This window comes from Schistocerca serialis, chromosome 2 (genome assembly GCF_023864345.2).
Source record: "Schistocerca serialis cubense isolate TAMUIC-IGC-003099 chromosome 2, iqSchSeri2.2, whole genome shotgun sequence".
Classification (NCBI taxonomy): Eukaryota; Metazoa; Arthropoda; class Insecta; order Orthoptera; family Acrididae; genus Schistocerca; species Schistocerca serialis.
This window is the reverse complement of record NC_064639.1, coordinates 144,681,197-144,706,518: the sequence shown is the minus strand read 5'-3', so window position 1 is coordinate 144,706,518 and position 25,322 is coordinate 144,681,197. Positions and strand designations below refer to the sequence as shown.

The 25,322-nt window shown below is 41.8% G+C and overlaps 1 protein-coding gene across 1 annotated transcript in view; it reads left to right on the top strand.

The window, feature by feature from the left end:
* The first annotated feature begins 977 nt into the window (after positions 1 to 977).
* Positions 978 to 25,322, top strand: part of LOC126455805 (trypsin-1-like) — a 262,309-nt gene continuing 237,964 nt past the window's right edge. Inside the window, exon 1 of the mRNA XM_050091566.1 lies at positions 978 to 1,027. Coding sequence (XP_049947523.1) covers positions 979 to 1,027 — 49 coding nt within the window. The 5' untranslated portion in view covers position 978. The remainder of the gene's footprint in view (positions 1,028 to 25,322) is intronic.

Sequence of the window (25,322 nt, the reverse complement as noted above, 5' to 3'; positions counted from 1 at the left end):
TGTGCCATATGCTCTGGGCACTAATGCTGCTTGTGTCATTATGGCTTCATTAAATTTTGTAAATAATTGTATACTTTGAGTTTCCCTGCCATTACATTCCTACTCAAACGAAATTATGCTGACAACGAGTTGCACTTTGTAGTTAGTGCAACAGCATGCGAAGCAGTGTACACTATTTCACAATCAGCAAAGTTAGTACTTCGTAAAATTATTTTACGATTAATATCACATCTTGCACCAACTACGCTGAACATTACATTCCCATGTATCTACGCATGATTTTCAGAACACAAGGTAAGTGACATTTTTACGGAGCTAGCATACTTATAGTCCTTCACCCTATCAAACGAGACTATTACTTCGTGTACCAGTCAACTTTTGGTAACAATATGTTGGACCGTGCCCATTGCATGCAACAGTGCTATAAGCAACGTTGGTTATAGGTTTTTTTGTGTGACTTCAGATGTTTGCTACGATTGATCATTTTCGCGTATAGCAATGAACTAATTTTGTCCGAAGTAAGTCTGTCCTCTGACTATTGTAGTGATATCGCGTTACTGTAGAAATTCATGCACCTTAAATTTGTCTAGGAGAAAGCATTTCACTTCAAGTCTTATTTCGGACTTACTTTTGTAGGTAATCTGTTTTCAAAGCTGGGCAGGGAGGTTACGCATTCTTTGCCTCTGTACCGACTGAAGATATAGCTTTTCCTTTACAACCGAACATGTCCAAAGGACATTCTTGACGCATTTGTAAAGATGCCGCAGAAGACAGTGGTCAAAGACGTTATCAAAAAATCAAGATTTCAGTTACCTGCTCTGACGTTGTATGAATCGCCAACGATAAGATCAAGATGCAATCCTTTGAGCCAATAACCATGCTTCTCAGTATAACGCAAGGTCAGCTGCTCACGTGTTATCGTGGCTGGAGGTGCGTATATAAACACTGCAGACCTTCCAGGCCACAACACACCTCAACATGCTCAGACAGACAGTTCTCGTCTTGGCCCTCGTCGCCTGTGTGCTGGGTGAGAACTCGTAGCGGAACAGAATGCTGTTCTGATATTCATTGTTTTAGTTTTAGTGAAGTTACAGTTGCGCTGGGGTTTTTGTAACAAGTTAAAACTGACGGATTAATCTTGTCCAGAGTACCCAAAGTTGCATCTTGCGAGCAGTATTCTCGTGACGCAATCTACGAGCAACATTCTTAGAGTAACTTTTCTGTCATTGGGCACCTATTTCAGCCATCATAGCTCTTTTTCTTCTACATTGAAAAGCTGGTTTGAGCACAATTTGGGTGGAGAGGTAAGAAATGAGCGGCAGACCTTCATCAAACCTCGAAGATCTTCCTGAACGTAGACAGTCACTAATCTCAAAACAATCTATCCTTTGTCAGTTTTCGAAATGAGTTAGGACTGCTCAGTTGTGAGGAAACTGATCACGATAAGCAAATGTTAAGGTTTCAGTACGTAGGGAGACTACATTAAAGGGTTAGCTGAATGTTGGTGTGTTTGTTTGCAGGTTCGGCGCTTCCAGTGCGTCGTTTGCCGCACACAGGACCAGCTCGGCGTTTCGCTCTCTCCAGAGGGCGTATCTACGGGGGACACGACGCTGCCAGAGGTGAGCATCCATATCTCCTTACAACACAGTATTTGGTCAAGGAAGCGCTGTATCTGTCTAGAGACGCCCATTTAACTATTTGTGCTAGATGAACAAGACCTCCAGATTCATTTTTTTTAAACTTGCGTCAACAGAACTGGACGGGTTGAGTAGTAAGTAGTATAAAAGTTTAATTTACACAATAGGGAAGAAAACAGCAATCGATCGTGAAATCCTTCGTTTTATTACGGCAGATTTAGATTTCAACTATTAAGTAGTGATCTTAAGCTCATATAACAACAGGTTACGTTCGTCCAAAGTGTCACTTGGTAAACATTATTGGTGTAGAGCTTACAGGAGGTAAGAATGGAAGCCCTACAGCAATGATGTTTACTACGTTATTTATGCCTCCGAATCAATGGAAAAAAATGGTTCAAATGGCTCTGAGCACTATGGGACTCAACATCTTAGGTCATAAGTCCCCTAGAACTTAGAACTACTTAAACCTAACTAACCTAAGGACATCACACACACCCATGCCCGAGGCAGGATTCGAACCTGCGACCGTAGCAGTCCCGCGGTTCCGGACTGCAGCGCCAGAACCGCTAGACCACCGCGGCCGGCAATCAATGAAAACTACTCAAAAATTAGATGTCGGAAGCGTAGTGATATCTGGATAACAAAATCACGAAATTTTGCTGTTATAACGTTAGAGCGGTTGGTAGTTGTACGTTCAGTTTCATCTTTTGTCGTATTCTCCTTGCAACTTCCTCAAATCTATAAATCCTGTCCGTGGGTAGCCTAACTGAGGAACGGCAGGCGACACTACTAATGGTGTTCGGCTTGTTATGTGGGGAAGTGAATCTCGGCGCTCGAGCAGAGGTGTGTTGACAACTCATGTTGATCTTCTTTGCAGGCGAGTTTCCGTACCAGGTGTCCCTGCAGCACGTGGTGCTGGGTCTGCGGTACCACAACTGTGGTGGCTCCGTACTCTCCAGCACTGCCATCCTCACCGCCGGACACTGCGCCGTCAGCATTGGAAGCTACATCGTGAGTATGACCACTGTCACACTACACCTGCCATTTTGCCCCAGATGCTTAGACCAAGTTAGTAGGCTAGACTTGGAAGTTCAAGATGTGAAACACAAGTAAGGAGAAATGTATTATGACTTTCGCCGATGTTTTCAAATTGTCCGGATATAACGATCATTTCCTCTTATTACGAACCATTTTGCTAGGTTATTCAAACATGGCTTACGACATAATGGGCACTATCATTGCTGGTTATTTCATATTTGCCCATTAATATCGGTCTGCAAGTCTCTTTAACTTGGAGGAAGACAACCAGTCAACACCATGTATTTCATGAACAGTAGTTTAATTCTACAATAACATAATGTTACCGCAGTGAAAGCGAACAGTATTATGTGCCCTCAGAATAACGTAGATGCGGTTTACTCTCAGAGAATATGAATCTAATGATTTCACCCTCATTTATTACAGCACTTCACTTTCACAACTCGTGGTACACAATTTAATCTCACGAAACTTGTGATGCAATGTTGCTTCTAATGTGAAATGAGGGAATAACATGATAAAACGAAAGAGAGCAGCATATCGCGGGCCACAAAAAACCCGCTTCATCCGTAAAACAAAGTCGCAAAAAATAAAACCGTCTTTCATTTAGTTGTACGGACGAAACATACCGCCATGAATATTATTTTCTTCTTAAAGCACATGACAAACTGCCTCACAAGGTAAAGATATAAATACACTCTACGCAAGCAAATTTAACCAGATCGACAATGCAACATGTCGTTGACAGGCCGTCGCCGGAGACCACGATTTGAGCAGCAATGAGGGCAGCGAGCAGGAGGTCGGAGTCTCGGACCAGATCGTGCATCCCGACTATCCTGGGTGAGTACGAAAGCTTGGAACCTCTGGCGACGTAGTTAATAGAACTGCGATGTTTTCAGGATCTGTAAGTCGTGAGTCATGAGTTACTGTTATCCTATCTTTCACAAAACTCAATTAGGTTAATTGTCACAACAATAAGTTATAACTGTAATACAGTTAAAAATTATTTTAACTACGGTAGCGAATGCATAGTGCAGAATACAGATGTGTGATAGAAGATTTTCCATAAGAATTTGTAGAACGTTTATACACAGACTGAAGAGACAAATGAAAATTTTTGGAGTTACGAAGGTGGTTCGCTAGCGTGGTCACTGCAGTTGTGCGAAGCCCCGGTGCCAGGAAATCGTAGTGTTTTGCGAATCTACCTAGGGAGCAAGAAACTCAGGTTCAAATTCCAGTTTTGGAACAAGTTTCATTTGTCGCTTCGGTCTGCATAAGTACATCATAAGATATTTGGGTTCTGGAAAGGTCTCTCGAACAGCATAGGTTCATTTGAGAATCTGTAGATGTAAGAAATTATGCTACTTAAACAACTGCACTGTCAGAGTAAAATTACCGACATCAAAATTTTCCGAGGAATTCATTTGAATATAACGTATTTCCTTTTAATAGCGACTCCTATAATATGTTTTGTTCAGTATGATTCAACAGTTGTGACCTTTAATAATGCTGGTTGCGCAGTACAGCGCTTACAGAATAAAATCTTTTTTTCCTCAGAGGTGTAGCTCCAAACGACATCGCCGTCTTCCTGTTGGAGTCCTCTCTGTCTCTGGGAACGTACGTCCAGGCCATCAGCTTGCCGAGCGCCGGTTCAATCCCTGCAGGTACGCCAACTCGGTACCGCACCTGTTTTTTCATTAGCATACAGAAGGCTGTTTGCCCTGATCTCCGAAATAGTTGGTAAACTATTCCCCACAGTTGTCAAGTTAAACCTAACCTTCATCTGTACAGATATGAGTACTAAATCTTCGTAAGTTGGGCAAGAGATATATGGGCAGGGAACTTCATTTGTTAATACGTCACTAATACGTGTTCAATTTCGTGCGTATGGCAAAACATTAACTGCGAGTAATTTGGCACCTGTTATAACTGCTTTATTGGATTTTTAAGGGTATGATTCCATTGTAGTCACTTACCGGACAATTAGCATTAACAAAATAAATTTCCCAATACTTACGAAGCTTCCGGGAAGGTGACGTATAAAGAACTAGTAGCACATCTCACTGCACATGTGCTGTTGTCAAAGTCGCATCTGGCATTCAGTGTGGAATAAACAGCAAATGTAACGCATTCTTTTGGATAAGTTAGTCACTTTCAGGGCTACGCAAGCATACAAACCCAGTAAATATATTCTCGAACATTAACGTTGTGAAAAAGAGGAGCCTAAGGTTTTACGTGTTAATGTCCAGAGCAAGCTTAGATTCCGCAAAAATTTGGGAGGAAACTGGATGAGAATTTTTCAGAGGAACTATCCGGACATTTGTCATAAGCGATTTGCAGAAACGGTGGGAAATCTAACCCGGATAGGTAAAGGGATGACATTGGGAGAAACTTTGACACTTAGATATCCTTCAAAACTGTTTCAGTTACGCAAAGTACGGTTAAAATTGTGACGTTAGGCCAATAACTCTACTGCAAAACACTTTTGTTTTTTATATCAGGTGGATCCATTGCCGTCCTTTCTGGCTGGGGTACAACGGAAACGGCCAGCACACCTGACATTCTGCAGACTGTCGACGTCACCGTAATCGACTATGACACTTGCAGCGAAAATATCGACGACCTGGACGTGGGTTCCAATCCGCTTACGGAGACTATGGTCTGCACGGGACCAATCTATGATGGCATCTCCGTCTGCAGTGTAAGTCACAACTTGTAATACTTCCTTTTGTTTAGACACGGACGTTACCTATTTTTAAGTTTATTTATTAATTAAGATCTAGTTATCCTATAATTTGTAAGCAATTACCATTAACCTTGTGATAAAAACTTGACTATATACAATGTACTTTTGGACGTCATGAATTGTGTTTATTCGTCTACCACGAACCCATCTTAATTTTGGTGCTGTTACTATCCGATATGAACCATTTTCTCAAGTCTTCGGAGCATTATAGTGCGTTATTTCAACAAACAGTAACTCCAATTTACTGTTACTTTACCTTGGTACGTTTCATATATTGACACCAAGACAACTGTTTTGTTAAATAGCTCCTGATTACTTTGGAATGATCTACAGGCCGACGACTATAGCATTGCTAAACATATTGTTCTGTTACCCATTCAAACTAAAAATAGAGAACGATATTGTTTTTGTCATTAACTCAAGATCTTTTGTCAGGTGTCACACTTTCCAAAAACAGAGGCATTTAGCAGATATTATTGAATGAGTTTACAATAATTCCATAGCAAGTTTTTTGCCTGGAGCCTTCAGATACTTTTGCTCACTCCTGGATGTTTCATTGTGATCAGGGTGACTCCGGCGGCCCCCTGGCGCAGAACGGCGAACTGATCGGTGTGGTGTCCTGGGGAGTGGACCCGTGTGGATACCCAGGCGCTCCGTCCGTCTACACGAGAGTATCCGCTCACCTGGACTTCATCAACCAAAACGCGAAAAGAGTCATTTCACTTGTATAAATGACATTTCGTCCCATAACTTGCGTAGGTTTTAATACATTATGGGCTCAGACACATCTTCATTTTGTATCAGTGCATTAACTACACCTGAATGACTGAGAAATCCGTTAATAAATGTACTATTCTAAAACCGTATTCAACTTTTTTCTGATTAACAAATTTTGTATTAACATAATAGTTTGTGTACTTCATGAAATTAACAAAAATAATTGCAGTGTGTGAAACATATCTTATGAAAAGCATCTAATGACAACATTTCATAAAACGAAGCGACGTACTACTCAGCAACTTATATACATTGTGTGTGTGTGTATGTGTGTGGTTTGAGGTTTTCGGGCGCTAAACAGCGTGGTCATCAGCGCCCAAACTCATAGAAACAGGAACACGTGCGGTGAAGGGACGAAGACGGACAGCGAACAAGGAAAACGGGTAAAAGACACAGACCTGACGCAGTTCCAAATCCTCACAACAGAAATCGAAGTGAAACAAGTAGGTAATCGTGACTGGCGGACCTCTTACCTAAACCCTGGGTGAGCCAGTCACCCAGCAGCACATTAAAATCCTGTCCCTAAAATCCGAGGCAACAAATTGGACAGGACACAAAACCGTAAGACCTTAACCACGGTCGTTGCGTCGTCTTGCAAAATAGAGGGCAAATCCGGTGGCAAGGAAACCACCGCCCTCTGGTCAGAGAATAAAGGACAGTCAAGTAAAATGTGGCGGACAGTAATCTGGACGCCACAAGCACTGCAGATTGGGGGGTCCTCCCGCCGGAGTAAAAAACCGTGCGTTAAGGGACTGTGCCCGATGCGGAGGCGAGTGAGGAGAACCTCATCCCGCCTGCATGACTGGTAGGACGTACGCCATGGCCGCGTGGTGGCCTTAACCAGACGCAGCTTATTTTCACCGACTGCCAGCCACTCCTCTTCCCATTGACGCATAACACGAAAACGGAAAAGGGAGGTAACAGCATGGAGGGGGACGGCACATTCAACAACGTGAGGGAGGGAACATGCATCTTTGGCAGCCACATCCGCCAGTTCGTTTCCCCTAATACCCACGTGCCCCGGCACCCAGCAGAAAGAAAACCTCCTTCCCCTGCCGTTGCTGGTGGAGTAGGGCATCATGTATGTTCTGGACGACCGTATATACATTAACCCACATACACAATTTTAAACACATTACAGAAATGAACCTCTTCTTGCTGTATGAAACAAGACGCGCACTCCAAACAAAGCAATACAATAGCCCAAAGAGATAAACTACTTAAGCATGTATTCCCCAGCATGCATACAAAAATCATAGTGTAGTGTATGTGGGGCTGACAACTAGAAAGCTTAAAACAATATACAAATAGCGTATTTACAACAGTAAGTACATAAGCAGTGATTCTATATTTTCTGAACGAGAGAGAGAGAGATGGAGGAAGACATAACACATAACCAATCATCAGAATAAATTATCACTATGAATGGTCCATTCCAAAGAAATAGAACCTATATTTAAGAAACTGTAGCAGAGAGGATGCGTATGATGAATGGCCAAATACATAAAGAACTACTCACAAGAGGTGTAAAAAGTCATTACTAAGGGAGCAATGCATCCTTCCATATGAGAGAGTTTCAAATAGCTGCCAGTCGCTTATTTTTTGCATCTTCCAGCAAGACCGAGGCCATTCAAGCAGTATTGAAACAAAGGTTGTTTATTTTGTGCAGGTGTTTGTGCTACTGTGAGGCTACGGCTGAGCCGTCGACATACGCGTCACGTAAATTTAAGTACAGGTGTTGTACAACATAACTTAACTGGCGGAATTTATTAAACAGCAGTGGCTTTAACATACACGAACCTTGGTGCTGTAACTCACAGAGATGATAAGCTAGGAAATTTATCAAATCGCTAAACGAAAAAATGATTACGATACAGACCTATTTATTAAAAGTCCCTGTAGAAGTCAAAGTAAATACATGTGCACCAAGACAGGGAACTGTTACGTTCATTATATACTAACACTGATTATACCGGAATTAAAATATCAACACTATGGCAAAGATTTTCTAACGAGTGTGAGATAAATACTTTTGAGTAAGCGTAACATTTGGGAAAACAACTAGGTTCGAAGAAGTCTCACTGTGATTGCTTAAAGACAATCATGGAGGAAAGGTAGAACTACAAGAAAGAATCGCACAGGCAGCTACTGTCTTGACTGAGCACATGATGTGCATGCAATTACTAATAGACGCACTTAAATTACAAATGTGAAAGTCCTAACTTTTATCAAAAATGCTTGCACCTGTGCTATAACTCAGTTGGCAAATGCTGTGGTTGTTCACCAGAGAATGGCAGTGAATGGTTATGATGGTAGCCTCCACTGGAGGCAGATTTCCATCAGAGCCTGGAATTGGAATATCTCTCTTGAATTGTGGGCCGCGCGGAGTGGTCGCGTTGTTTAGGACGCCATGTCACGGATTGCGCGGCCCCATCCGCCGGAGGTTAGGGTTCTCTCTCGGTTATGAGATTGTGTGTTGTTCTTAGCATAAGTCAGTTTAAGTTGTGTGTAAGTCTACGGAACGATGACCTCAGCAATTTGGTCCCTTGGGAATTCACACACATTTGAATATATTTTGTATTGTAGCGTCAAAGGTGTCTGACCAGAGTGCTGCTGCAAGACGAAGAAGAAGAAGGCTAAGATGAAACCAAGACGGAAACTCTACTCTGCCACTGTTAGAGAATGATGATTGTCATCATCTATGACAATAATTCTTCTGAGTGATGACCAATCAGAGCTCTTCTAATAAGGTTGCAGTGTCCCTTACACACGTAGTTTTAATATAATTAACCACTAGTAGCGGTTTTTAGTGCTGGAGCCCAGAAACAGGCATGCTGATGGCTGCAACTGGCACAGTCATACGAACAAATGAGCCGGATTGTTTCTTCAGGCTCAGCCTCACAGATCTTATCCCTGAACCATTCCATGTCCAATAGTTCCCAGGATACAAGCTTCCTGCAGGGTGCAGTGCATTGTGATACTGCACGCCCTGCTGCTATTAGCTGGGGAAACACCTCCCTGGAACTGGTGGGCACATCATCTTAAAATTAGTCTTTCATTTCTCAGTGCCTCTCCGACATTTAGGATGCAAACACAGACGCTGCTGTCCAGCAGAGCTCGCTCCATAAACAATATACCAGATCCAGTAGCTTCTATCTGGCTTCCTTCCCTTGCAATGGCAGCTCATTTATTCTGAGGAGGATTGTAGCTCCCAATGGCGCAAAACTGCTTCTCTCTCCCCTGTTGCGCAGCATCCACTAAACATTCATTCAATAGGATTCCAAAGAATAAGAGATTAATATGGACTATTAGTATTTAGACCTGGCAGTCACTAACGGTAATTTACACGATACTCATACTGTCAATTCCAGCTCGCGACCAATTTTAATTCGAAGAGTTTACCAATGTAATGGAGTTTATTTATAACATATGGCAAATGAGACAAAACTGATCATGTAACACACACAGTCCAGCTACATAGTAAGATTAGGCTGACCAGTAGAAGAAGATTCTTTCTTGCCAACTTGAGAGAGAACAAGTCACTCTCTCACTTATTTTCTCACTCAAGGCTGCTCTTTAACGATCTCATTACAGCCTAGATATCATTGGCCGGCCGGAGTGGCCGAGCGGTTAAAGGCGCTACAGTCTGGAACCGCACGCCCGCTACGGTCGCAGGTTCGAGTCCTGCCTCGGGCATGGATGTGTGTGATGTCCTTAGGTTAGTTAGGTTTAAGTAGTTCTAAGTTCTAGGGGACTTATGACCATAGCAGTTGAGTCCCATAGTGCTCGGAGCCATTTGAACCATTTTTGAACGTAGATATCATTTTTACAAATTATCAACATGAGCAGGCACTGACTGGAGTATGTACATTGTTAAATGTGCTGTAAATGGCCATTATGCATAGCGATGACGTCTATAAAAAAATCTGGGGGTTTCCTTTATCATCTTCGCCCAGATGCTATTGGGGGTTGTCAGATGGTGCCATTCCTCTGTCTGCCAAGTTTTAGGAAAGCCTGAGGCCTTTGGAAGAATTTTAGGATGGAATGCAACATTTGTGACTGCTCTGCAATGCTCTGAGTTGGGACACAAAAGCATTTCTCTTAGTTTAGACAAAGCCCCAGTTCAGAAATGCTGTAATGTTTGGCTTGTCAAGATAATGAACTCTGTGGTAAATATGTTGTTCAGTTAAAGCCTAAATAGAAACTCAAAACATGTTGCCTGAAGTGGCTGTGAGGCAAACAATTCATGATCATAATGTCTTCTCCTCCCCACATGGAATTATATGAGTCATGGATTGGTTGACTCTCCAGCAGGGAAAAGTATATTATTAACTTTGGTTAGGATTGGCTGGAGGATAGAGTGCAGCGTCCCAAATTGTTCCAAGCGAACGTCTGTTTTAGGATAGCTTGCTGTATGTAACTTTGGGGGATGACATCTAGCGGCCTACCTGGGAGACAAACGAGCATCTGTCACTGCCTGCCGTGGGAAAGCTATTCAATGTCTCTGACTGAACGCGTACATTCACGACCTATAAGAATGTAAATAAAGGATAGTAGTTTTTGTGTAATCGCTTTCAAAATTTGTATACTGCACTTTGTTATTAATAGAAGGGTGGTGTGAAAATCTCAGCTTTCTAGCGGACATATTTTTCGGAGATGGAAAAATTTACTTTACAGTTAGAAAAACTACACCTAAAAAAGGAAATTCACCTGGGAACATTTATGACATGTGTTTGGTTGTCAAATGAAATACTCACATGAAGCATCAGGGTATAGAATTATTTAAGTGAAATTTAATTTAAAAATTTCAAATACCTTACAATTTTCGTAATATGAAATGTAGAATAACTTCAGAAAGAACAATGAAATCAATATTTATTTTATCATGTGTTATGTGAGCCTGTGAATAAATGAGAGTGTGTATGTGGGACGTTCGTCAAATTCTAGTATTGCATTATATACCGTCTTAAGTAACGTGCAAGCGTTACACATGCGCGTCGTGCGAAAATGACCCTAGGGGATTTACCCACTTTCCTGATGACATATGTCTAGGTGTGATGGCTATCGTAACAGAGCAGCCAGAAAGTCAGCTGGAGTAAATCTGTATCTAAAGAATATTTCCAAAATCATTGTCTTTCCGTTTTCGTTTATTAAACATTGCTACAATATTTGTATGTCAGATTGACGCAAATGCGTCTGTGTATAAGGATTTGTGCAGACCAGTTTTGGCGCTAGTATGACCACGAGCGAGTATTCTGATTGGCAGTCAGAATGGTCAGCCAATCAGAATTGAGACGGTTCCTGCTCGTTACCTGATAGATATACTTGGAGAGAGGCTGGAAGAAGGAAGTCGCTCGCTAGCTTTGAAAGCGGACGGTCATGTTAACGGTGCCAGTAAAAATAATGTGTAAGATGTAGAATTACTTAGTATTTGAGTTACTGGTGAGCTAAGTCGATGGCAATTGTTGTTGACGACTGCTTGACAAAATTTCAGAGGTTTTGACTAAATCTGTTGGACAGATATCCGCGTGTGAAATATTGGCCTTCAGTATTCAACTACTGAGCATTTTTGGTGAGCAGTTTCTTTTTTAGAAATCCACAAGATGGACCGAATGTAATAACTCATACAAGTAGTGAAATTAATGACAGTGAAAACCTTATTTAATTTGGGTCGGGTTTGGATGGATTTCCGGCTGTGGTGCATGTGAAATGTGTGTATGAATCGTGAACTGCAAGGAAATAGCCAACAGTTTAAATGTGGATTGAATAGTACCTTTTCTTTGGTTATCAAGGACAAAATGAACATTATTGTGTGGAAATTTCATCATATTTCTGAAGCCAATCCATTTTCTTACTGCACAAGAAAACTGGATGGCAGTATTTCTACAGATCTTTCTTTCACAACTAGTGACTGTAGATACTAGCTGGTGGTTTTTATCAACGCTGCTTTTACATCATCTTGTAAGTATCTATGTTGCCGAGTGAAGTGACATTGAGCAGACGCTGTTCTGAGGTAGGTGATCTTTAGTCTTGAGCCTGCGCAGTGACAACGACGAATAGAGACCAGAAATTAAACCCCGACCCGCCGCAAGACGAGGTGAGTAAGAGGGAGGAATGGCTCTGAGCACTGTGGGACTTAACATCTCAGGCATCAGTCCTCTAGAACTTAGAACTACTTAACCCTAACTAACCTAACGACATCACACACGTCCATGCCCGAGGCAGGATTAGAACCTGCAACCGTAGCGGTCGCTGGGTTGCAGACTGAAGCGCCTAGAACCGCTCGGCCACTCCGGCCGGCTGAGAGGGAGGACATGACACTCATGAAGTCTTGTGATTGGCACGAAACCGTCCTGTTTTCTTTTAGACTTTACCAAGGTTTGATGGAAAGAGAGGAGTGAGAAATGTGGCTTGTGATTCAGACTCCAGCCTAGAGAGGAGTTGGCTGCTGAGGGGTTGCACGTGGGACATTCGTCGAGAGTGATACTTCGCACTGGTATTAGTCTTAACTGGGAAGCCTATAGAGAAGTCTTAGCTGTACCTACAGTTTAGATCTCAGTCATCTCAGACAACGCGCTGCGGTGAAGGCAATCTTATTCAGCCGGCCGACGTGGCCGTGCAGTTAAAGGCACTGCAGTCTGAAACCGCAAGACCGCTACGGTCGCAGGTTCGAATCCTGCCTCGGGCATGGATGTTTGTGATGTCCTTAGGTTAGTTAGGTTTAGCTAGTTCTAAGTTCTAGGGGACTAATGACCTCAGCAGTTGAGTCCCATTGTGCTCAGAGCCATTTGAGCCAATCTTATTCATATCACTTCTGCCTCCCTGCCATTTAATCTCTCCTTGTGTGCACTGCTAATAAGTGAGTCAAATTGATCCATTTGTAACATCCACAAGATAAATTTTAGCTACAGTGCGACGAGAGGAAATTATGCCTGTAGCAGTTATAAACATTATCTATTCGACATATGAAAAAATAGTGAAAACGATGATAAATATTAATTATTTATATAATATTCTATGACGTAATTGGACATATCGATGTGTATCATACAAAGACAATGAAAATTGTAAATTCCTTTTTGATCTGCAATTGTCTTCCTTTGTTTTTACCTTTTGTTGGTTGGCTTTTGTAGGTTGGTGACGCATATCAAACTGTGGTCTGTTAAGAAATTGCAATTATTTATTAATTATTACTTGAAAATAGAGTTCATTATTATTATAAATATGAGTGAATAATTATTTGTAACTTTAATTCCTCTCTCAGTAAGCATTATCTGTGTTAATTATTTCTTTCCGCTGCAAGGAGCGCAGCCATTGATGATAGCGATTTGTATCGCGTTTTTGTCTGTGTTTTCCTTAGAAACAAATCAAATGTTTGCTTGATGAAGTCTAAATAGTGCACAATATGAAAGTAGAGTTTATAGAGTTTAATAAGCATTTCAAATACTTACTTATTTGGTCTAACAATAGAAAGTCTCTATCAATTGTCCGCCACCTTCTTAACAATTATCTTAGCGGCAAATTCAAATTACGCAACTCTGCAGACATAAATACCGAATGTAATACAAATGTGTAAAAATAAATGTGCACCGGTGGTTCCGATCTCATTTTAATGAAAATAATTCGAATCAGATTGGTTCTTTAAAAACAGTGCTCATAGCACGATCGTTATAACAAACTTTTCTAGCTGATGTATGGAGCCGAAATTAATTACGCACGAGATGCGAAGAATATTGTTTCAGGTAACATACGTCAGTATTGTGCGCGGCTGATATTCGGTGGTTTCAATGATCATTTTGCTGAAGATAACTGTTTCCATCATAATCCATAGTTGTATAGAATCCGTTGTATGAACTGTGATTTAGTGACACTTACACAACTTACAGACAACACTTTAACACGACGTTAACTTGGAGTTCTTTAGCAACTTGACCTATTCTTTAGCCGGGAGAAAATTTATTTAGTAATTACTCAATGTAATAAAATAAGATTATCATTTTCCTTTTACAAATTAGATAAGTACCAAACCACTGAATAACACAGCGAACGTCACACTGGCGCCCAACATTTCATACTACGAAAATTGTAAGGTATTTGAAATTTTTAAATTAAATTTCACTTAAATAATTCTATACCCTGATGCTTCATGTGAGTATTTCATTTGACAACCAAACACATGTCATAAATGTTCCCAGGTGAATTTCCTTTTTTAGGTGTAGTTTTTCTAACTGTAAAGTAAATTTTTCCATCTCCGAAAAATATGTCCGCTAGAAAGCTGAGATTTTCACACCACCCTTCTATTAATAACAAAGTGCAGTATACAAATTTTGAAAGCGATTACACAAAAACTACTATCCTTTATTTACATTCTTATAGGTCGTGAATGTACGCGTTCAGTCAGAGACATTGAATAGCTTTCCCACGGCAGGCAGTGACAGATGCTCGTTTGTCTCCCAGGTAGGCCGCTAGATGTCATCCCCCAAAGTTACATACAGCAAGCTATCCTAAAACAGACGTTCGCTTGGAACAATTTGGGACGCTGCACTCTATCCTCCAGCCAATCCTAACCAAAGTTAATAATATACTTTTCCCTGCTGGAGAGTCAACCAATCCATGACTCATATAATTCCATGTGGGGAGGAGAAGACATTATGATCATGAATTGTTTGCCTCACAGCCACTTCAGGCAACATGTTTTGAGTTTCTATTTAGGCTTTAACTGAACAACATATTTACCACAGAGTTCATTATCTTGACAAGCCAAACATTACAGCATTTCTGAACTGGGGCTTTGTCTAAACTAAGAGAAATGCTTTTGTGTCCCAACTCAGAGCATTGCAGAGCAGTCACAAATGTTGCATTCCATCCTAAAATTCTTCCAAAGGCCTCAGGCTTTCCTAAAACTTGGCAGACAGAGGAATGGCACCATCTGACAACCCCCAATAGCATCTGGGCGAAGATGATAAAGGAAACCCCCAGATTTTTTTATAGACGTCATCGCTATGCATAATGGCCATTTACAGCACATTTAACAATGTACATACTCCAGTCAGTGCCTGCTCATGTTGATAATTTGTAAAAATGATATCTACGTTCAAAAATGGTTCAAATGGCTCCGAGCACTATGGGACTCAACTGCTATGGTCATAAGTCCCCTAGAACTTAGAACTACTTAAACCTAACTAACCTAAGGACATCACACACATCCATGCCCGAGGCAGGACTCGAACCTGCGACCGTAGCGGGCGTGCGGTTCCAGACTGTAGCGCCTTTAACCGCTCGGCCACTCCGGCCGGCCAATGATATCTAGGCTGTAATGAGATCGTTAAAGAGCAGCCTTGAGTGAGAAAATAAGTGAGAGAGTGACTTGTTCTCTCTCAAGTTGGCAAGAAAGAATCTTCTTCTACTGGTCAGCCTAATCTTACTATGTAGCTGGACTGTGTGTGTTACATGATCAGTTTTGTCTCATTTGCCATATGTTATAAATAAACTCCATGACATTGGTAAACTCGTCAAATCAAAATTAGTCGCGAGCTGGAATTGACAGTATGAGCATCGTGTAAATTACCATTAGTGACTGCCAGGTCTAAATACTAATAGTCCATATTAATCTCTTATTCTTTGGAATCCTATTGAATGAATGTTTAGTGGATGCTGCGCAACAGGGGAGAGAGAAGCAGTTTTGCGCCATTGGGAGCTACAATCCTCCTCAGAATAAATGAGCTGCCATTGCAAGGGAAGGAAGCCAGGTAGAAGCTACTGGGTCTGGTATATTGTTTATGGAGCGAGCTCTGCTGGACAGCAGCGTCTGTGATTGCATCCTAAATGTCGAAGAGGCCCACCAGTTCCAGGGAGGTGTTTCGCCAGCTAATAGCAGCAGGGCGTGCAGTATCACAATGCACTGCACCCTGCAGGAAGCTTGTATCCTGGGAACTATTGGACATGGAATGGTTCAGGGATAAGATCTGTGAGGCTGAGCCTGAAGAAACAATCCGGGTCATTTGTTCGTATGACTGTGCCAGTTGCAGCCATCAGCATGCCTGTTTCTGGGCTCCAGCACTAAAAACCGCTACTAGTGGTTAATTATATTAAAACTACGTGTGTAAGGGACACTGCAACCTTATTAGAAGAGCTCTGATTGGTCATCACTCAGAAGAATTATTGTCATAGATGATGACAATCATCATTCTCTAACAGTGGCAGAGTAGAGTTTCCGTCTTGGTTTCATCTTAGCCTTCTTCTTCTTCGTCTTGCAGCAGCACTCTGGTCAGACACCTTTGACGCTACAATACAAAATATATTCAAATGTGTGTGAATTCCCAAGGGACCAAATTGCTGAGGTCATCGTTCCCTAGACTTACACACAACTTAAACTGACTTATGCTAAGAACAACACACAATCTCATAACCGAGAGAGAACCCTAACCTCCGGCGGGTGGGGCCGCGCAATCCGTGACATGGCGTCCTAAACAACGCGACCACTCCGCGCGGCCCACAATTCAAGACAGATATTCCAATTCCAGGCTCTGATGGAAATCTGCCTCCAGTGGAGGCTACCATCATAACCATTCACTGCCATTCTCTGGTGAACAACCACAGCATTTGCCAACTGAGTTATAGCACAGGTGCAAGCATTTTTGATAAAAGTTAGGACTTTCACATTTGTAATTTAAGTGCGTCTATTAGTAATTGCATGCACATCATGTGCTCAGTCAAGACAGTAGCTGCCTGTGCGATTCTTTCTTGTAGTTCTACCTTTCCTCCATGATTGTCTTTAAGCAATCACAGTGAGACTTCTTCGAACCTAGTTGTTTTCCCAAATGTTACGCTTACTCAAAAGTATTTATCTCCCACTCGTTAGAAAATCTTTGCCATAGTGTTGATATTTTAATTCCGGTATAATCAGTGTTAGTATATAATGAACGTAACAGTTCCCTGTCTTGGTGCACATGTATTTACTTTGACTTCTACAGGGACTTTTAATAAATAGGTCTGTATCGTAATCATTTTTTCGTTTAGCGATTTGATAAATTTCCTAGCTTATCATCTTTGTGAGTTACAGCACCAAGGTTCGTGTATGTTAAAGCCACTGCTGTTTAATAAATTCCGCCAATTAAGTTATGTTGTACAACACCTGTACTTAAATTTACGTGACGCGTATGTCGACGGCTCAGCCGTAGCCTCACAGTAGCACAAACACCTGCACAAAATAAACAACCTTTGTTTCAATACTGCTTGAATGGCCTCGGTCTTGCTGGAAGATGCAAAAAATAAGCGACTGGCAGCTATTTGAAACTCTCTCATATGGAAGGATGCATTGCTCCCTTAGTAATGACTTTTTACACCTCTTGTGAGTAGTTCTTTATGTATTTGGCCATTCATCATACGCATCCTCTCTGCTACAGTTTCTTAAATATAGGTTCTATTTCTTTGGAATGGACCATTCACAGTGATAATTTATTCTGATGATTGGTTATGTGTTATGTCTCTCTCCATCTCTCTCTCTCTCGTTCAGAAAATATAGAATCACTGCTTATGTACTTACTGTTGTAAATACGCTATTTGTATATTGTTTTAAGCTTTCTAGTTGTCAGCCCCACATACACTACGCTATGATTTTTGTATTCATGCTGGGGAATACATGCTTAAGTAGTTTATCTCTTTGGGCTATTGTATTGCTTTGTTTGGAGCGCGCGTCTTGTTTCATACAGCAAGAAGAGGTTCATTTCTGCAATGTGTTTAAAATTGTGTATATGGGTTAATATATAAACGGTCGTCAAGAACATACATGATGCCCTACTCCACCTGCAACGGCAGGGGAAGGAGGTTTTCTTTCTGCTGGGTGCTGGGGCACGTGGTTATTAGGGGAAACGAACTGGTGGATGTGGCTGCCAAAGATGCATGTTCCCTCCCTCACGTTGTTGAATGTGCCGTCCCCCTCCATGCTGTTACCTCCCTTTTCCGTTTTCGTGTTATGCGTCAATGGGAAGAGGAGTGGCTGGCAGTCGGTGAAAATAAGCTGCGTCTGGTCAAGGCCACCACGCGGCCATGGCGTACGTCCTAGCAGTCATGCAGGCGGGATGCGGTTCTCCTCGCTCGCCTCCGCATCGGGCACAGTCCCTTAACGCACGGTTTTTTACTCCAGCGGGAGGACTCCCCCAATCTGTAGTGCTTGTTGCGTCCAGATTACTGTCCGCCACATTTTACTTGACTGTCTTTTATTCTCTGACCAGAGGGCGGTGGTTTCCTTGCCACCGGATTTGCCCTCTATTTTGCAAGACGACGCAACGACCGTGGTTAAGGTCTTACGGTTTTGTGCCCTGTCCAATTTGTTGCCTCGGATTTTAGGGACAGGATTTTAATGTGCTGCTGGGTGACTGGCTCACCCAGGGTTTAGGTAAGAGGTCCGCCAGTCACGATTACCTACTTGTTTCACTTCGATTTCTGTTGTGAGGATTTGGAACTGCGTCAGGTCTGTGTCTTTTACCCGTTTTCCTTGTTCGCTGTCCGTCTTCGTCCCTTCACCGCACGTGTTACTGTTTCTATGAGTTTGGACGCTGATGACCACGCTGTTTAGCGCCCGAAAACCTCAAACCACATACACACACACACAATGTATATAAGTTGCTGAGTAGTACGTCGCTTCGTTTTATGAGATGTTGTCATTAGATGCTTTTCATAAGATATGTTTCACACACTGCAATTATTTTTGTTAATTTCACGAAGTACACAAACTATTATGTTAATACAAAATTTGTTAATCAGAAAAAAGTTGAATACGGTTTTAGAATAGTACATTTATTAACGGATTTCTCAGTCATTCAGGTGTAGTTAATGCACTGATACAAAATGAAGATGTGTCTGAGCCCATAATGTATTAAAACCTACGCAAGTTATGGGACGAAATGTCATTTATACAAGTGAAATGACTCTTTTCGCGTTTTGGTTGATGAAGTCCAGGTGAGCGGATACTCTCGTGTAGACGGACGGAGCGCCTGGGTATCCACACGGGTCCACTCCCCAGGACACCACACCGATCAGTTCGCCGTTCTGCGCCAGGGGGCCGCCGGAGTCACCCTGAACACAATGAAACATCCAGGAGTGAGCAAAAGTATCTGAAGGCTTCAGGCAAAAAACTTGCTATGGAATTATTGTAAACTCATTCAATAATATCTGCTAAATGCCTCTGCTTAGGAAAGTGTGACACCTGACAAAAGATTTTGAGTTAATGACAAAAACAATATCGTTCTCTATTTTTAGTTTGAATGGGTACAGAACAATATGTTTAGCAACGCTATAGTCCTCGGCCTGTAGACCATTCCAAAGTAATCAGGAGCTATTTAACAAAACAGTTGTCTTGGTGTCAATATATGAAACGTACCAAGGTAAAGTAACAGTAAATTGGAGTTACTGTTTGTTGAAATAACGCACTATAATGCTCCGAAGACTTGAGAAAATGGTTCATATCGGATAGTAACAGCACCAAAATTAAGATGGGTTCGTGGTAGACGAATAAACACAATTCATGACGTCCAAAAGTACATTGTATATAGTCAAGTTTTTATCACAAGGTTAATGGTAATTGCTTACAAATTATAGGATAACTAGATCTTAATTAATAAATAAACTTAAAAATAGGTAACGTCCGTGTCTAAACAAAAGGAAGTATTACAAGTTGTGACTTACACTGCAGACGGAGATGCCATCATAGATTGGTCCCGTGCAGACCATAGTCTCCGTAAGCGGATTGGAACCCACGTCCAGGTCGTCGATATTTTGGCTGCAAGTGTCATAGTCGATTACGGTGACGTCGACAGTCTGCAGAATGTCAGGTGTGCTGGCCGTTTCCGTTGTACCCCAGCCAGAAAGGACGGCAATGGATCCACCTGATATAAAAAAGAAAAGTGTTTTGCAGTAGAGTTACTGGTCTAACGTCACAATGTTAACCGTACTTTGCGTAACTGAAACAGTTTTGAAGGATATCTAAGTGTCAAAGTTTCTCCCAATGTCATCCCTTCACCTATCCAGGTTAGATTTCCCACCGTTTCTGCAAATCGCTTATGACAAATATCCGGATAGTTCCTCTGAAAAATTCTCATCCAGTTTCCTCCCAAATTTTTGCGGAATCTAAGCTTGCTCTGGACATTAACACGTAAAACCTTAGGCTCCTCTTTTTCACAACGTTAATGTTCGAGAATATATTTACTGGGTTTGTATGCTTGCGTAGCCCTGAAAGTGACTAACTTATCCAAAAGAATGCGCTAAATTTGCTGTTTATTCCACACTGAATACCAGATGCGACTTTGACAACAGCACATGTGCAGTGAGATGTGCTACTAGTTCTTTATACGTCACCTTCCCGGAAGCTTCGTAAGTATTGGGAAATTTATTTTGTTAATGCTAATTGTCCGGTAAGTGACTACAATGGAATCATACCCTTAAAAATCCAATAAAGCAGTTATAACAGGTGCCAAATTACTCGCAGTTAATGTTTTGCCATAGGCACGAAATTGAACACGTATTAGTGACGTATTAACAAATGAAGTTCCCTGCCCATATATCTCTTGCCCAACTTACGAAGATTTAGTACTCATATCTGTACAGATGAAGGTTAGGTTTCACTTGACAACTGTGGGGAATAGTTTACCAACTATTTCGGAGATCAGGGCAAACAGCCTTCTGTATCCTAATGAATTAACGGGTGCGGTACCGAGTTGGCGTACCTGCAGGGATTGAACCGGCGCTCGGCAAGCTGATGGCCTGGACGTACGTTCCCAGAGACAGAGAGGACTCCAACAGGAAGACGGCGATGTCGTTTGGAGCTACACCTCTGAGGAAAAAGATTTTTTTCTGTAAGCACTGTACTGCGCAACCAGCATTATTAAAAGTCACAACTGTTGAATCATACTGAACAAAACATATTATAGGAGTCGCTGTTAAAAGGAAATACGTTATATTCAAATGAATTCCTCGGAGAATTTTGATGTCGGTAATTTTACTCTGACAGTGCAGTTGTTTAAGTAGTATAATTTCTTACATCTACAAATTCTCAAATGAACCTATGCTGTTCGAGAGACCTTTCCAGAACCCAAATATCTTATGATGTACTTATGCAGACCGAAGCGACAAATGAAACTTGTTCCAAAACTGGAATTTGAACCCGAGTTTCTTGCTCCCTAGGCAGATTCACAAAACACTACGATTTCCTGGCACCGGGGCTTCGCACAACTGCAGTGACCACGCTAGCGAACCACCCTCGTAACTCCAAAAATTTTCATTTGTCTCTTCAGTCTGTGTATAAACATTCTACAAATTCTTATGGAGAATCTTCTATCACACATCTGTATTCTGCACTATGCATTCGCTACCGTAGTTAAAATAATTTTTAACTGTATTACAGTTATAACTTATTGTTGTGACAATTAACCTAATTGAGTTTTGTGAAATATAGGATATCAGTAACTCATGACTCACGACTTACAGATCCTGAAAACATCGCAGTTCTATTAACTACGTCGCCAGAGGTTCCAAGCTTTCGTACTCACCCAGGATAGTCGGGATGCACGATCTGGTCCGAGACTCCGACCTCCTGCTCGCTGCCCTCATTGCTGCTCAAATCGTGGTCTCCGGCGACGGCCTGTCAACGACATGTTGCATTGTCGATCTGGTTAAATTTGCTTGCGTAGAGTGTATTTATATCTTTACCTTGTGAGGCAGTTTGTCATGTGCTTTAAGAAGAAAATAATATTCATGGCGGTATGTTTCGTCCGTACAACTAAATGAAAGACGGTTTTATTTTTTGCGACTTTGTTTTACGGATGAAGCGGGTTTTTTGGCCCGCGATATGCTGCTCTCTTTCGTTTTATCATGTTATTCTCTCATTTCACATTAGAAGCAACATTGCATCACAAGTTTCGTGAGATTAAATTGTGTACCACGAGTTGTGAAAGTGAAGTGCTGTAATAAATGAGGGTGAAATCATTAGATTCATATTCTCTGAGAGTAAACCGCATCTACGTTATTCTGAGGGCACATAATACTGTTCGCTTTCACTGCGGTAACATTATGTTATTGTAGAATTAAACTACTGTTCATGAAATACATGGTGTTGACTGGTTGTCTTCCTCCAAGTTAAAGAGACTTGCAGACCGATATTAATGGGCAAATATGAAATAACCAGCAATGATAGTGCCCATTATGTCGTAAGCCATGTTTGAATAACCTAGCAAAATGGTTCGTAATAAGAGGAAATGATCGTTATATCCGGACAATTTGAAAACATCGGTGAAAGTCATAATACATTTCTCCTTACTTGTGTTTCACATCTTGAACTTCCAAGTCTAGCCCACTAACTTGGTCTAAGAATCTGGGGCAAAATGGCAGGTGTGACAGTGGTCATACTCACGATGTAGCTTCCAATGCTGACCGCGCAGTGTCCTGCGGTGAGGATGGCGTTGCTGGAGAGGATGGAGCCGCCACAGTTGTGGTACCGCAGACCCAGCACCACGTGCTGCAGGGACACCTGGTACGGGAACTCGCCTGCGAAGAAGATCAACATGAGTTGTCAACACACCTCTGCTCGAGCGCCGAGTTTGACGTCCCCACTTAACAAGCCGAACACCATTAGTAGTGTCGCCTGCCGTTCCTCAGTTAGGCTACCCACGGACAGGATTTATAGATTTGAGGAAGTTGCAAGGAGAATACGACAAAAGATGAAACTGAACGTACAACTACCAACCGCTCTAACGTTATAACAGCAAAATTTCGTGATTTTGTTATCCAGATATCACTACGCTTCCGACATCTAATTTTTGAGTAGTTTTCATTGATTGCCGGCCGCGGTGGTCTAGCGGTTCTGGCGCTGCAGTCCGGAACCGCGGGACTGCTACGGTCGCAGGTTCGAATCCTGCCTCGGGCATGGGTGTGTGTGATGTCCTTAGGTTAGTTAGGTTTAAGTAGTTCTAAGTTCTAGGGGACTTATGACCTAAGATGTTGAGTCCCATAGTGCTCAGAGCCATTTGAACCATTTTTTTCCATTGATTCGGAGGCATAAATAACGTAGTAAACATCATTGCTGTAGGGCTTCCATTCTTACCTCCTGTAAGCTCTACACCAATAATGTTTACCAAGTGACACTTTGGACGAACGTAACCTGTTGTTATATGAGCTTAAGATCACTACTTAATAGTTGAAATCTAAATCTGCCGTAATAAAACGAAGGATTTCACGATCGATTGCTGTTTTCTTCCCTATTGTGTAAATTAAACTTTTATACTACTTACTACTCAACCCGTCCAGTTCTGTTGACGCAAGTTTAAAAAAAATGAATCTGGAGGTCTTGTTCATCTAGCACAAATAGTTAAATGGGCGTCTCTAGACAGATACAGCGCTTCCTTGACCAAATACTGTGTTGTAAGGAGATATGGATGCTCACCTCTGGCGGCGTCGTGTCCCCCGTAGATACGCCCTCTGGAGAGAGCGAAACGCCGAGCTGGTCCTGTGTGCGGCAAACGACGCACTGGAAGCGCCGAACCTGCAAACAAACACACCAACATTCAGCTAACCCTTTAATGTAGTCTCCCTACGTACTGAAACCTTAACATTTGCTTATCGTGATCAGTTTCCTCACAACTGAGCAGTCCTAACTCATTTCGAAAACTGACAAAGGATAGATTGTTTTGAGATTAGTGACTGTCTACGTTCAGGAAGATCTTCGAGGTTTGATGAAGGTCTGCCGCTCATTTCTTACCTCTCCACCCAAATTGTGCTCAAACCAGCTTTTCAATGTAGAAGAAAAAGAGCTATGATGGCTGAAATAGGTGCCCAATGACAGAAAAGTTACTCTAAGAATGTTGCTCGTAGATTGCGTCACGAGAATACTGCTCGCAAGATGCAACTTTGGGTACTCTGGACAAGATTAATCCGTCAGTTTTAACTTGTTACAAAAACCCCAGCGCAACTGTAACTTCACTAAAACTAAAACAATGAATATCAGAACAGCATTCTGTTCCGCTACGAGTTCTCACCCAGCACACAGGCGACGAGGGCCAAGACGAGAACTGTCTGTCTGAGCATGTTGAGGTGTGTTGTGGCCTGGAAGGTCTGCAGTGTTTATATACGCACCTCCAGCCACGATAACACGTGAGCAGCTGACCTTGCGTTATACTGAGAAGCATGGTTATTGGCTCAAAGGATTGCATCTTGATCTTATCGTTGGCGATTCATACAACGTCAGAGCAGGTAACTGAAATCTTGATTTTTTGATAACGTCTTTGACCACTGTCTTCTGCGGCATCTTTACAAATGCGTCAAGAATGTCCTTTGGACATGTTCGGTTGTAAAGGAAAAGCTATATCTTCAGTCGGTACAGAGGCAAAGAATGCGTAACCTCCCTGCCCAGCTTTGAAAACAGATTACCTACAAAAGTAAGTCCGAAATAAGACTTGAAGTGAAATGCTTTCTCCTAGACAAATTTAAGGTGCATGAATTTCTACAGTAACGCGATATCGCTACAATAGTCAGAGAACAGACTTACTTCGGACAAAATTAGTTCATTGCTATACGCGAAAATGATCAATCGTAGCAAACATCTGAAGTCACACAAAAAAACCTATAACCAACGTTGCTTATAGCACTGTTGCATGCAATGGGCACGGTCCAACATATTGTTACCAAAAGTTGACTGGTACACGAAGTAATAGTCTCGTTTGATAGGGTGAAGGACTATAAGTATGCTAGCTCCGTAAAAATGTCACTTACCTTGTGTTCTGAAAATCATGCGTAGATACATGGGAATGTAATGTTCAGCGTAGTTGGTGCAAGATGTGATATTAATCGTAAAATAATTTTACGAAGTACTAACTTTGCTGATTGTGAAATAGTGTACACTGCTTCGCATGCTGTTGCACTAACTACAAAGTGCAACTCGTTGTCAGCATAATTTCGTTTGAGTAGGAATGTAATGGCAGGGAAACTCAAAGTATACAATTATTTACAAAATTTAATGAAGCCATAATGACACAAGCAGCATTAGTGCCCAGAGCATATGGCACAGAAAACTTCTACGTCTGAGGACTTGAAACAAAAGAAAATCTATAAACGCTGAAAACAATGGATAACGGCCA